Genomic DNA, 15,315 nt, shown 5'->3' on the forward strand with positions numbered 1-15,315 from the left:
CCGGGAGCGCCACCGCGCTCCCAAGCGGCACACTGTAGCAGTGCGCCACCGGGCCGGCCCTCCTTTCTTTTCTTTTCCTTTCCTTTTTCCTTTTCCCTTTCCTCAGCTGGCCAGTAAGGGTATCCTAACCCTTGACCTTGGCTTTATCAGCACCATGCACTGAGGAAGCTAACCGGCCAGCCCTTCCCTAAATTTCTTTCAACATTATATTGAGTTTTCAGTTCCATGTCTTGTACTTCCTTTGTTAATTTTATTCCTGAGGATTTTTAAGTTTTCAATGCTATTAGAAATGGAAGTTTTGAAATTTCATTTTTGGAGTGTTTATTACTAGTATATGTAGCAATGCAATTGGTTTTTGTATACTGACCCTGTATCCTGCAACCTCGATGAACTTGTTTGTTAGTTATAATAGTTTTTTAGTGGATTTTTTGGTGTCTTTTTAAAATCAAGACATCTGTAAATGGTGATAGTTTTACTTTTTCCTTTCCAATTTTAATGTCTTTTCTTTCTTTCTTTTTTTTTTTTTTTTGTGGTGGTTGGCCACTAAGGTGATCTGAACCCATGACCTTGGTGTTGCCAGCACCATATTCTCCTAAAGGAGCTAATTGGCCAGCCCTCTTGTGTCTTTTATTTTTTCTTGCATAATTGACCTGCCTAGAATCTCCAGTGTAATGCTCAGTGATGAAAACAGGTCTTCCTGTCTTGCTCCTTGTCTTAAGGAGAAAGCATTCAATCTTTTACCTTTAAATATGATATTTACTTATTAGCTGTGGGTTTTTTTGTAGATGCCCTTTATCAGATTGAGACATTGGTATTTTAAAAAAGTCTTTTAGGTAAATTATAATATGGGGTAAAGAAAACCAGTTCTCTAACTTAATGTGTAAGGAACTAGGATAAATTTTTGTATTACTGCTATTGAAATTTTACCATGGATATAAGATTTATGTATTTATATATATTTTTCCTCTATAGAAAAAAAATACGATTTTTATTGAGTAGTGGAAAAGTTCAGAAATCCTGTTTTACTTTTGTTAGGTGAATATCTTTTTCTTTTACATTATGGCCAATTTGAATAGCTTCCAGAAAACTTATACTTTGAGTAGTTTTCCTTGTATTTCAGACAAAAGGATGCCACGGAAAAAGAAAAAAGTAAAAGAAACCTCTGAATCTCAGAACCAGGAGAAGAAGGATGCGGAAACTACCAGTTCTGTCAGTGTGAAGAGGAAACGTAAACTTGAGGATGCATTCATTGTGATATCTGATAGTGATGGAGAGGTCAGTATTCGAATAGTGGAGCTCTCAAACTAGACTTCTTTACCCATGGATGGTGTTTGTTTTGTGACTGTGTCTTAATGTCATCTTGCCAAAACCATGCAGTTTTTACTGTTTCATTTTGGTTTACAAATGGAATTAAGAATTACTTAAAAGGAAGTAATCATGCTTTTTGACTGAGGATGGATCATAGTTCTTCAGTTTTGTAATATATTAACTCAGGGTAATATTTTAAAACTATTTGAGTCATCTAAATCAAATGTAAATCTTAAATTTCATGTGTCTGGAAAGTGAGAGAAGGAAAATGTGAATGCTCCTAAATTTCTAGATGTGTTATGTCCAATATAGTAGTAACTAGCCACCTGTAGCTATTAAATTAAAATTAATTAAAAATAAAAATCAGTTCCTCTATTGCACTAGTCACATTCAAGTGATCAAAGTCACATGAGGCTAATGTGTTGTGTTAGACAGCACAGCTATAGAACATTTCCATCATTGTGGAAAGCTTTATTGGGCAGAGCTTCCGTAGATCTTAATCTCTCTTCTTTGTTCCCTATTGTTTCTGTTTGTTTATTGGAGTTTTCCTCCTGCCTATAGGTCACATCCAGTAGGCAGTGAACTAAGTCATTGTTTTTCCTCCAAATTTCCTTCTGTATTTTTTATCTCATTTAATGGTAGAACCATTCATTTGCCTCATGCTGTAAAGCTCAGGATTATCTTTAACTCTTTCCTCTTTTCATCATTTATGCCTAATCACCTCAAGCTTTAGTTTTTACATCTTGAATGATACTCAGATCTATTGTCCTTTCCATTTCCATTTCTTTTCCTGATCACCTGTTTTTGTTTTTGTGTTTTTTAGCCTGAAAATTGGCTTGTTTTTATTTTGAGTTGGCTCAAGCAGTTTCTGAACGTTAATTTATAATAAACTGTCATAAAGTTAAAATATCTTCCAAAATTAAAAACAATTTTTTTAATTGATACATTGTAATTAAACATATAGGGTACAATCTGATGTTTTGATACATATATATGTTGCATAATAATTGGGTTATGATAGTTAATGTATCAGTCACTTTATGTATTTACTATTTATGTCGGAAACATTCAAAAGGCATTCCTCTAGCTATCAATGTAATATATAAAACTTAAATATTAACCATAGTCACCCTACTGTGCAATAGAACATCAGAACTTATTCCTCCTATTTGAATTTTTACCTGTTGGCCAACCTCTTCCTGTTTTCCCTCCCCAAATCCCCAGTCTGTGGTAACCACTGTTCTACTCTCTGCCTCTATAATACCAACTTTTTTTTTTTTAGATTCTACAAATGAGTGAAATCATATGGTATTTATCTTTCTGTGGTTGTTTTCCTTCAATTAACATAATGTTCTACAAGTCCATCCAAGTTGTCACAAATGACAGGATTTCCTTTTTTTTTTTAATGGCTGAATAGTATTCCATTATGTATATATACCACATTTAAAAAATCCATTCATCTGTTGTTGGATACTTAGGTTGATTCCATCTCTTGACTGTTGCAAATTGTGCTGCAAAAAACATGGGAGTGCAGATGTCTCTTCGACATACTGACTTCATTTTCTTTGGGTATGTACCCAGTAGTGGGATTGCTGGATCAAATGGTAGTTCTGTTTTTAAATTTTTGAAGAACTGGGCCGGCCCGGTGGCGCACTGCTACAGTGCGCCGCTTGGGAGTGCGGCGGCGCTCCCGCCGAGGGTTCGGATCCCACATACAGACCGGTTCCCGCTCACTGGCTGAGTGAGGTGCGGGCGCAGCACCGAGGCTTGCGATCCCGTTGCTGGTCCCAGTCCGGTACGGGCGCGACACTGAGGGTTGCGATCCGTTGCCAGACACGAAAAAAGACAAAAAAAAAAAAAATTTTTTTTGAAGAACCTCCACACTGTTTTCCATAATGGCTGTACTAGTTTACACTCCCACCAACAGTGTGCAAGTGTTCTCTTTTCTCCACATCCTCACCAGTACTTGCTTTCTTTTGTCTTCTTGGGTTTTTTTCTTTTTTTTTTTAATCAGTATTTTTTTTTTTTTTTTACATTCTATGCTGTTGTTGCAGAGCATTTGGTAGGGAGAGGGAGAGGGGAAAGTGGAAGGAAATGTGATGGAAGAAGGAGGAGGGAGGAGGGGTGGGATTGAGGCCTGTGGCACCCCCAACATTCCCACAGGGGAGACCGGGGGGCTTCCAGTGGTGGCTTGGTCATTGCCGGTCTGGGTGCAGATGTCCAGGGGGTTTGGCAAAATCCCCCACCTCCTACCACCCCACCTCGGGAACCTGGGGCCCTTCTTGCTGCAGCTTGGTGGTCATCGCTGGGCTGGTTGCATGTGTCAGCGGGGCATGGCTGAGGCCGGCAGCTTGTACCGCCCTGGCTCGGGAGAGGCCGGGGCACTTCCTGTGGTGGCTTGGTGGTTGTCTCTGGGGTAGTTGCACTTGTTGGGGGTGTGCGGCCAAGGCCCTCGGCCCCCATCCTTGGGACTGGTTGCAGGTGTTGGGGGGCATGGCTGAGGCCCCCGCCCTCCTCACTTCCTGACTTGATAGCCCAGAGGACTTCCATTCCTTCTAGGTGTTAAAGGTGTTCTTTGGTGAAATGAGACCTTTACTAGTTAATATCAAACTTTGCCTCTAGTTGTGGGTACTTTGTCTTTTCTTTCAGTTCTGTGTTAGATTATTTGCTGTTCCCATCACTTAAACTCCGCACAGGAACTAATTTGTTGTCCTTTGCTTACTTCTAAACTGGGGGACCTTCTGTAGGGACCACTACTTGAGCTCTGTGGTTGAGCTAAATTGCTGCTTTGTGGCTGATTCCCTAGGGAAGGCTTTTTGTGTAGCTCAGGTTTTAATGGTTGACTTTATAGGTACTTCTGGGTCTAGTGAAATCCGGTGCCCCTGGGTTGTGTAGAAACTCTGGTCTGGGCCTGAGTCTTTTCATCAAACTGCATCCCATGTAATTCTTTATTCCTGACCAGTCTCCTCTGAGTGGTCCTATGCTGATTGGGGTGCAGATCAGCTGTCCTCACTGTGCCCCAGTGTTCCCCTGGTAGGCCCATCTCCCCCACCGCCCATGCTCCAAACACTTCCCATGGGATGGGCCGTGCTCTGGTCCCTTGCAATGACTCCCTGGCCTCTGAGTGGCTCCTTTTTTTCAGTTGTTGTGGCTCCTTGATCCTATGTGGGCCCATGGGAACCCTATTAGTGGTATTGCTGGCCTGGGGCCACCAGGGCCCTCTTCTCCCCTGCTGCCTCCAAGCAACTTCATCTGAAGGGCACAGCTGTGGCTTTTTGCCAGCTTCTGCTCTGTGTGCTCAGTAGCTCCAACCTGGGAGTGGCTGGGATTTGAAACAGTTGGAGAGGTTTTTTCTTTCTCTCATTGTGGCTTTTCCCACCTTCATGTACTCCGTAGGTCTCTCTTCTTGCCTGAGCTGTAGCGGCCCCAGCTTGGCTGTTGTTGCTTTTTAATAGTAGTAAATTGGTTGATTTGTGGGAGAGAGTGGTGCTGGGGACCATCTATCTATTCTGTCATCTTGACCAAAAGTCCCTCTTTTGTCTTTTTGATAATAACTATTATAACTGGAGTGAGGAGGTATCTCATTGTTGTTTTGATTTGCATTTCCCTGATGATTAGTGATGTTGAGCTTTTTTTCATATGTTTGTTGGCCATTTGTGTGTCTTCTTTTGAGAATTGTCTATTAAGATTCTTTGCCCTTTGCTCAATTGGTTTTTTTTTTTTTTTCTGTTAAGTTCCTTGTATATTCTTGATATTAACCCCTTTTCAGATGTATAGTTTGCAAATATTTTCTCCCATCTTGTGGGTTGTCTCTTCACTCTGTTAACAGTTTCCTTTGATGAGCAGAAGCTTTTTAGTTTGACGTAATCCTACTTGTCTGTGTTTGCTTTTGTTGCTTGTGCTTTTGAAGTTTTATTTAAAAAATCCTTGCCCAGCCCCATGCTGTGCATCATTTCCCCTGTTTTCTTCTAGCAATTTCATAGTTTCGGGTTTTACATTTAAATCTTTAATCTATGGTGTGAGGTAGGGTTTGGTCTCATTTTTTCTGCATGTGGATATCCAGTTTTCCCAGTGCTATTTATTGAAGAGACTATCTTTTCCCCAATATGTATTCTTGGCACCTTTGTCAAAGATCAGTTGGCTGTAGGTGTGTTAATTTATTTCTGGGTTCTCTATTCTGTTCCATTAGTCTGTGTGTCTGTTTTTAGGCCAGTACCATGCAGTTTTGGTTATTATAGCTTTGTAGTATAACTTGAAGTCAGGGAGCATAATGATGCCTCCAACTGTTTTTCTCAGGATTGTTTTGGCTATTTGGGGTCTTTTTTGGTTTCATGTGAATTTTGGGGTTGTTTTTTCTATTTCTGTGAAGAATGTCATTGATATTCTGATAGAAATTGTATTAAATCTGTAGATCGCTTCGGGTAGAATTTTGGGTAGAATGGCCATATTAATATTAACAATATTAATTCTTCCAATCCATGAACATGGAATATCTTTCCATTTATTCCTATCTTTCTGAATTTCCTTCTTCAAAGTTTTATAGGTTTCATTGTAAAGGTCTTTTACCTCCTCAGTTAAGTTTATTCCTAGGTATCTTATTTTTTTGTAGGTATTGTAAAAGGAATTGTTTTCTTGATTTCTTTTTCAGATACTTGGCTATTAGTATGTAGAAATGCTACTGACTTTTGTACATTGATTTTGTATTCTGTAACTTACTAAATTTGTTTATTGGTTCTAACAGTTTTTGTGGAGTCTTTAGGGTTTCTATATATAAGATCATATTATCTGCAAACAGGGGCAGTTTGACTTCCTCCTTTCCAATTTATATGCCTTTTATTTCTTTCCCTTGTCTAATTGCTCTGGCTAGGACTTCTAGTACTGTGTTGAATAGAAGTGGTGAAAATGGGCATCCTTGTTTTGTTCCTGATCTAAGAGGAAAAACTTTCCAGCTTTCCCTTATTCAGTATGACATTAAACTGTGGGTTTACCATATATGGCCTTTGTTGTACTGAGGTACATACCTTCTATCCCTAGTTTATTAAGAGTTTTTTTTTCATTAAGAAGGAGCATTAAATTTTGTTAAATGCTTTTTCTGCGTCAGTTGAAGTGACCGCATGTGGATATCCAGTTTTCCCAGTGCTATTTATTGAAGAGACTATCTTTTCCCCAATATGTATTCTTGGCACCTTTGTCAAAGATCAGTTGGCTGTAGGTGTGTTAATTTATTTCTGGGCTCTCTATTCTGTTCCATTAGTCTGTGTGTCTGTTTTTATGCCAGTACCATGCAGTTTTGGTTATTATAGCTTTGTAGTATAACTTGAAGTCAGGGAGCATAATGATGCCTCCAACTGTTTTTCTCAGGATTGTTTTGGCTATTTGGGGTCTTTTTTGGTTTCATGTGAATTTTGGGGTTGTTTTTTCTATTTCTGTGAAGAATGTCATTGATATTCTGATAGAAATTGTATTAAATCTGTAGATCGCTTCGGGTAGAATTTTGGGTAGAATGGCCATATTAATATTAACAATATTAATTCTTCCAATCCATGAACATGGAATATCTTTCCATTTATTCCTATCTTTCTGAATTTCCTTCTTCAAAGTTTTATAGGTTTCATTGTAAAGGTCTTTTACCTCCTCAGTTAAGTTTATTCCTAGGTATCTTATTTTTTTGTAGGTATTGTAAAAGGAATTGTTTTCTTGATTTCTTTTTCAGATACTTGGCTATTAGTATGTAGAAATGCTACTGACTTTTGTACATTGATTTTGTATTCTGTAACTTACTAAATTTGTTTATTGGTTCTAACAGTTTTTGTGGAGTCTTTAGGGTTTCTATATATAAGATCATATTATCTGCAAACAGGGGCAGTTTGACTTCCTCCTTTCCAATTTATATGCCTTTTATTTCTTTCCCTTGTCTAATTGCTCTGGCTAGGACTTCTAGTACTGTGTTGAATAGAAGTGGTGAAAATGGGCATCCTTGTTTTGTTCCTGATCTAAGAGGAAAAACTTTCCAGCTTTCCCTTATTCAGTATGACATTAAACTGTGGGTTTACCATATATGGCCTTTGTTGTACTGAGGTACATACCTTCTATCCCTAGTTTATTAAGAGTTTTTTTTTCATTAAGAAGGAGCATTAAATTTTGTTAAATGCTTTTTCTGCGTCAGTTGAAGTGACCATATGGTTTTTGTCTTTCTGTTAATGTGGTGTGTCACATTTATTGATTTGCATATGTTAAACCATCCATGCAACTCTGAGATAAATCCCAATTAATATAATGTTGGATTCTGTTTGCTAGTATTTTGTAGAGAATTTTCTCACTATGTTCATCAGGGATATTGGCCTATAATTTCTTTTTTTTTATTGTATCTTTGTCAGATTTTGGAATCAGAGTAATGCTGTCCTCATAAAATGAGTTGGGAAGTGTTCCCTCCTCTATTTTCTGAAATAATTTGAAGAGTGTCGGGTCCGCCGCCGGCCAACCCTAACAGCCCTAGCCTCATTATCAGTCTCTCCCTAGGTGTCCCTTTTGGTGGGCGAGTGAATTGCCCGGATTCCTCTTTCCCTCCCGTTCCCGTTGGAAGGAGATGGGGGAAGAGAGCCGTGAAGCAAGGTTAGCACAGCTGCCAGCCCCAACCAGCCTGTTAAAGGACACTCAGACGCGGCGGGGGTTCTGTCGAGCAGTTCTGTTTATTATCACACAAGCACTTGNACTCAGATGCGGCGGGGGTTCTGTCGAGCAGTTCCGTTTATTATCACACAAGCACTTGCTTTTAAAGGCAAATGGGGAAGGGAGGTTTTTACGTCCTCCATTCAGCTTAAAGGTTACGGGAGCATGCATCCTGTCTCAATGCCTAGCTATTGCAATCACACAGTGTTCAAGAGCGTGGAAGCGCATATTTGGCCAATAAGGGCTAAGGCAAGGTTCCCGCAGACACTCCCACCCTACTTCCTCCCGGCGCCATCTTAGGCTGCCACGTTAATACGCCCTTGTGGGCCCATAATGGCGCCGCTTGTAATGTCACTTAAGGTGGTGTTAGTTTTTAAGGCCTGACAGAAGAGAATTGGTATTAGTTCTTTAAATGTTTGGTAGAATTCAACAGTAAAGCCATCAGGTCTGGGCTTTTCTTTAATGGGAGACTTTGTAGTACTGACTCAATTTCCTTATTTGTTATTGGTCTGTTCCAATTTTCTATTTTTTCAAAATTTAAATTTGGTAGATTATATTTGTCTGGGAATTTATCTTTATCTTTGTGTTATCAAATTTGCTGGCATATAGTTGTTCATAAATAGTCTCTTATCATCCTTTCTTTTTTAAAGATTTATTTATTTGTTAAGAATATTCATGAGATACAAAGCTAATTGTCACCCCTCCTGCCCATGATGTGAGGGCCAGATTCATACTGGGGGCATACCCATTACCGGAAATTACTTTTGTACCCCTATCCACATCCAATTATCCCCTAACCCCCCCCACTCCAATTTGTGGGCCTAGAAATGTTCCCTCCCTCTGTTAGACCATGGCACTACTGTCATCTTTCCTTCCTTCTTTCTTATATTCCACATATGAGTGAGCACATGCAGTATTTATCCCTCTGTGCTTTGCTTGTTTCACTCAAAGTAAGTTTCTCCAGGTTCATCCATGTTGTTGCAAAAGTAAGCTTCTCCAGGTTCATCCATGTTGTTGCAAATGGGAATATTTCCTTCTTTTTTATGGCAGAGTAGTATTCCATAGTGTATATATATACCACAGTTTCCTTATCCAGTCATCCATTGATGGATTTTTAGGTTGGTTCCATATCTTGGCTATTGTAAACAGAGCTGTGATAAACATGGGAGTGGAGGTATGTCTTCTACATGATGATTTCCATTCCTCTGGATATATACCCAGAAGAGGGATTGCTGCATCATATGGAAGACCTATCTGTAATTGTTTGAGAAAGCTCCATATTATTTTCCATAGTGGTTGTACTAATTTACAGTCCCACCAACATTGTGGTAGTGTTCCTTTCTCTCCCTACCCTTGCCAGCATTTGTTATTCACTGTCTTTTTGATTATAGCCAATCTGACTGGAGTGAGGTGGTATCTCAATGTGGTTTTAATTTGCATTTCCCTGATGACTAGTGATGGTGAGCATTTTTTCATGTATCTGTTGGCCATTTGTATGTTTTTCTTTGAAAAATGTCTGTTCAGCTCCTTTGCCCATTTTTTAATTGGGTCATTTTTTTTTTTTTTTTTTTTTTACTGTATAATTGCTTGAGTTCTGTGTATATTCTGGATATTAATCTCTTGTTGGATGCGTAGTTAGCAAAAACTTTCTCCCACTCTGTAGGTTGTCTTTTCACTGTGTTGATTGTTTCTTTGCTGTGCAGAAACTTTTTAGTTTGATATAGTCCCATTTGTTTATTTTTTCTTTTGCCACTTGTGCTTTCGGGCTCATGTTCATAAAGCCTGTGCCTTGACCTAACTGCTGAAGTGTTTCACCTATGTTTTCCCTTAGTAATGTTACAGTTTCAGGTCTTATACCTGGGTATTTAATCCATTTTGAGTTGATTTTAGTGTGTGGTGAAAGATTCATATCTAGTTTCATTCTTCTGCATATGGATATCCAGTTTTCCCAGCACCACTTGTTGAAGAGGCAATCTTTTCCCCAATGAAGATTTTTGTTGCCTTTGTCTAATATCAGATGGCTATGAGCCTGAGGAGTGATTTCTGTGATCTCTGTTCCACTCCACTGGTCTGAATGTCTATTTTTATACCAGTACTATGCTGTTTTGGTTACAACAGCTTTGTAGTATAATTTGAAGTCAGGCAGTTATGCCTCCGGCTTTGTTTTTTTTTGCTTGGGATTGCTTTGGCTATTCAGGATCTTTTGTTGTTCCATATGAAAGGTAAGATTGTTTTTTCCATTTCTGTGAAGAATGTCATTGGTATTTTGATGGAGATTGCATTGAATCTGTAGATCGCTTTGGGTAGTATAGACATTTTCACAGTGTTAATTCTTCCAATCCAAGAGCGTGGAATATCTTTCCATCTTTTTGTGTCTTCTTTAATTTCTTTCAGAAGTGGTTTATAGTTCTTATTGTAGAGATCTTTCACCTCCTTGGTTAAATCGATCCCTAGGTATCATTTTTTTTGCGACAGTTGTAAATGGGCTTACTTTCTTTGTTTCTCTTTCGGTTAATTCATTATTTGAGTATATAAATGCTGCTGATTTGGGGGCATTTATTTTGTATCCTGCAATGTTACTGAAGTTATTAACCAGCTCTAGGAGTTTTTGATAGAGTCTTTAGGTTTTTCTATATATAGTATCATGTCATCTGCAAATAGAGAAAGTTTGACTTCATCTTTTCCAATCTGGATTCCCTTTATTTCTTTCTCTTGCCCGATAGCTCTAGCTAGTACCTCCAGTACTCTATTGAATAGAAGTGGTGAGAGTGGACATCCTTGTCTTGTTCCTGTCCTTAAAGGGAAGGCCTTCAGTTTTTCCACATTTAGAATGATAATGGCGGTGGGCTTGTCATAAATGGCCTTTATTGTGTTAAGGTATTTTCCTTCTATACCCAATTTGTTGAGAGTCTTTATCATGAAGGGATGTTGAATTTTGTCAAATGCTTTTTCAGCATCTATTGAGATAATCATATGGTTCTTGTCTTTCAGTTTGTTGATGTGATGTATCACATTTATTGACTTTCGTATGTTAAACCATCCTTGCATCCCTGGGATGAATCCCACTTGATCATAGTGTATAATTTTTTTAATATGTTGCTGTATTTTGATTGCTAATATTTTGTTGAGGGTTTTACCATCTAGGTTCATCAAGGATATTGGCCTATAATTTTCTTTTTTTGTTGTGTCTTTATCTGGTTTTGGTATTAGAGTTATGTTGGCCTTATAGAATGAGTTTGGGAGAGTAGCATCTGTTTCAATTGTTTGTAATAGTTTGAGAAGAATTGTTATTAACTTCTCTTTAAAAGTTTGATAGAATTCAGCTGTAAAGCCATCCAGACCTGGACTTTTTTTTGTTGGAAGATTGCTAATTACCACTTCAATCTCCTTGCTTGTTATTACGCTGTTCAGGTTTTCTATCTCTTCTTGGTTCAGTCTTGGTAATTTATGTGTGTCTAGAAACTTATCCGTATCTTCCAGATTTTCAAATTTTTTGTCATACTGTTGTTTATAATAGTCCCTAATGATTCTTTGTATTTCTGTGGTATCAGTTGTAATGTCTCCCTTTTCATTTCTAATTTTTGTTATTTGGGTCTTCTCCTTTATTTTGTTAATCTAGCTAATGGTGTGTCTATTTTGTTTATCTTCTTGAAAAACCAACTTTTAGTTTTGTTGATCTTTTCTATTGTTTTTTGGGTCTCTTTTTCATTTAGTTCTGCTCTGATATTATTTCTTTCTGTCTACTGCCTTTAGGTTTGGATTGTTGTTTTTTTTCAAGTTCTTTGAGGCATAGTGGTAGGTTGTTTATTTGAAGTCTTTCCATTTTTTTGGATATAAGCATTTACTGCAATAAATCTGCCTCTTAGTACTTCTTTTGCAGTATCGCACAGGTTTTGGTATGATGTATCTTTATTTTCATTAGTTTCTAGGAATTTCTTGATTTCCTGTTTAATTTCTTCTTGGACCCATAGATCATTCAGGAGCCTATTATTTATTTTCCATGTATTTGTATAGCTTCCAGCATTTTGCTTATTGTTTATTTCCGGTTTTATTCCATTGTTGTCTGAAAAAGTAATTGGAATAATTTCAGTTTTTAAAAATTCGCTGAGACTAGATTTGTGACCTGACATGTGGTCTGTCCTGGAGAATGTACTGTGTGCTGATGAGAAAAAGGTGTATTCTTTAGCTGTTGGGTGAGATGTTCTGTATATATCTGCCAAGTCCAGTTGGTCTAGAGTATAGATTAAATCCTGTGTGTCTTTGTTGACTTGTTGCCTGGAAGTCCTGTCCCATACTGAGAGAGGGGTGTTTAGGTCACCCACTATTAATGTATTAGGTCCTATCTCCTTCTTTAGGTCTAAGAGTGTTTGCTTAATATATATGGGTGCTCCGGTATTGGGTGCATATATGTTTATGATTTTTATGTCTTCTAGGTGGATAGTTCCCTTTATCATTATATAGTGGCCTTCTTTGTCTTTTTAATGTTTTTTGGTTTAAAGTCTATTTTGTCTGATATAAGAATAGCTACTCCTGCTCATTTTTGGTTTCCATTTGCATGGTATATCTTTTTCTATCCCTTCACTTTTAGTCTATGTGTCTCTACAGGTGAGGTGGGTCTCTTGAAGACAGCATGTACTTGGGTCTAGCTTTTTAACCCAGTCAGTTAGTCTGTGTCTTTTGAATGGGGAATTTAGTCCATTCACATTTAGAGTAGTTATTGACAAGTGTTGCTTAATTCCTGTCATTTAATTGCTTCTTGTTTAGATGGTTTAAATATCTTTTGATCATTATTTCCCCTTTTATTTCTTTTCTTCAGTGTTATTTGGAAATTTAAGGTGGAATGATTTAGCTTTTTCTTTCTTGCTGGCATCTTTGTTTTAACTGTGAGTTTTGCTCTTTCTTGTGTATTTGTGATAGTGGTCTCCATTATTCAGATTCCATATGAATGACTCCCTTGAGAATTTCTTGCAGTGCTGGTCATGTAGTGGTGAACTCTGACAACTCTTGTTTGTCTGCGAAATACACTATTTCTCCCTCTTATCTGAGGGAGAGCCTTGCTGGGTAAAGAATTCTTGGCTGGCAGGTTTTTTCTTTTATTATTTTGCATATATCATTCCACTTTCTTCTGACCTACAGGGTTTCAGTTGAGAAATCTGCTGTTAGTTTGATGGGGGTTTCCCCTATAAGTGACCTGACGCTTTTCTCTTGCTCCTTGTAGAATTATCTTTGTCTTTGAGCTTTGCGAATTTAACTATAATATGTCTTGGGGAGGATCTTTGGGGGTTGAATTTGTTTGGGGACCTTTGAGCTTCTTGGATCTGAAGGTCTGTATCCTGCCCCTACACCTGGGAAGTTTTCTGTTACTATTTCCTTGAGTAGGTTTTCAATACCTTTTCCTTTCTCCTCCCCTTCAGGAATACCCACAATTTGGATGTTAGCGCGCTTGAGGTTGTCTTCTATCTCTCTTAGATTTTTCTCATTATTTTTAACTCTTTTTTCCTTTTTGTCTGCCTGAGTTATTTCAAAAAGACCATCTTCAAGCTCTGAAATTCTTTCTTCTTGCTCTACCCTGCTGCTCAAGCTCTCAGTTGTGTTTTTTATTTCGCCGAGTGAGTCTTTCATTTCTAGAAGTTCTACTACACTCTTTTTTAAGGTATTAATCTCTTTGTAGATTTCTTCCTTCATATTCTGGGTATTTTTTCTTGTTTCATTGTGTTCTCTAGTTGAGTCTTCCTTTATCTCTTCAAGTTTTCTTAAGATCATTGCTCAAAATTCTTTTTCAGACATTTCAAGGATTCCTTGTTCTCTGGAGTCTGACTTTGGAGCATTAATGTGTTCTTTTGCAGGTGTCATTTCTTCTGGATTATTTGTACTTCTAGTATTTTTCTGCTGACGCTTGGTCATTTAGTAGAGGGTTTGCTTCTTCTATTATGCTAAGGTTTGCTGTGAAGTGGCCCTGGTTGCTACTGTGGGGGGTGAATTGTCTTTGCTTGACAGTGGGTGTGGTGATGGTCATGTTAAACCACCTTGAGACTCTGTTCGAGACTCTGTGGTTGTGGAATGAGCCCCTTGTGCCTTGCAGTTCTGCTGGGCCAAACTTGGTGGGTTGGACCTGTTGGCTGGTGCTCCCTGTTGGGTCTGAGGTGGGCTCACCTGGGTGGTGCTGGTTCAGGGTGTGGGGGCGTGGCCTGGCACTCTCCCCGCCTGGGTCCAAGGTCGTGGGGTGAGGGGCCGCATCCAGCCACGCAGTTCCACTGGCTGCTGCTGCTTTCTTATCATCCTTTGTATTTGTGGCATTTGTTGTAATGTCTTCTTTTTCATTTCTGATTTTGAGTATTTCTTCTTTTTCTTGTTAGTCTGGCTAAAGTTTTATCAATTTATCTTTTTGAAGAGCCAACTCTTTGTTTCATTGATCTTTTCAGTTTTTTTTGGTTTCTACTTCAATTATTTCTACTCTGAGCTTTATTAATTATTTCTTTTTGCCTATTTTGGCTTTGGTCTGTTGTTTTTCTAGTTCCTTTAGGTGCGACTCCTGATCATCTGTTATTTGGGTTTTTGCAACAGAATCTGAACTGGCTTCTTTGCCTTCCTTTTTGGTCTCTACATTTCACCTAAGTTACTGCAACTTTCTTTTGAGAATTGAAATTTTAGGTTTTTACCCTTATTTGTGGAAAAATCTTTGACTCTATAATCCCTAGAAAATCAGTTGAAAATTTTAACATGGTGTACTCCATAAGAACCTTAACAATCTGCTGTCATTTATATTGTTTTCAGCAGTGCACTAGTTTTCTTGTTCCCTTGCCAAGATTATTACCACTTTTTTTGATTTTTCCCAATTTGATAAAAAAATTATATATTATTTTTAATAATCAGCAAGATTGAACATCTTTTCATAACTATATTGGGTATTTTCTAAAATTTTCCTCATAGTCCAATTTTTAGTTAGGATTTCTGTCTAAATAGTTCTTTTTAAAGGTGTAGAAGTGTAAAGAAAAAAACCAAAATAACCTGTCAATAGTAGCACTTGGATAATCCATCTTAATAGTAACAAAAGTAAAAATGTTACATATATACACATACACACAGATATGTTAAAACAGTTATAAACCAAACTAAAGCCAAAACAAAACAGTATATAGAAAGGTTTGGGCCGGCCCGGTGGCGCACTGGATAGTGCGCCGCTTGGGAAGCGCGGCGGCGCTCCCGTCCGAGGGTTCGGATCCCACATACAGACCGGTTCCCGCTCACTGGCTGAGCGAGGCGCGGGAGCAACACCGAGGGTTGCGATCCCGTTGCCGGTCCCGGTCCGGGCGCGACACTGAGGGGTGCAATCCTGTT

General features: G+C 38.3%; 1 protein-coding gene across 1 annotated transcript in view; it reads left to right on the forward strand.

Moving 5' to 3' along the window:
* UIMC1 (ubiquitin interaction motif containing 1) overlaps positions 1 to 15,315 on the forward strand; it is a 151,370-nt gene that overhangs the window by 22,217 nt on the left and 113,838 nt on the right. The window contains exon 2 of the mRNA XM_008576034.1: positions 1,121 to 1,275. Within this exon, the coding sequence (XP_008574256.1) occupies positions 1,129 to 1,275 (147 nt within the window). The 5' untranslated portion in view covers positions 1,121 to 1,128. The remainder of the gene's footprint in view (positions 1 to 1,120; positions 1,276 to 15,315) is intronic.

Source organism: Galeopterus variegatus, unplaced genomic scaffold (genome assembly GCF_000696425.1).
Source record: "Galeopterus variegatus unplaced genomic scaffold, G_variegatus-3.0.2 Scaffold1275, whole genome shotgun sequence".
In the NCBI taxonomy this organism is placed as follows: Eukaryota; Metazoa; Chordata; class Mammalia; order Dermoptera; family Cynocephalidae; genus Galeopterus; species Galeopterus variegatus.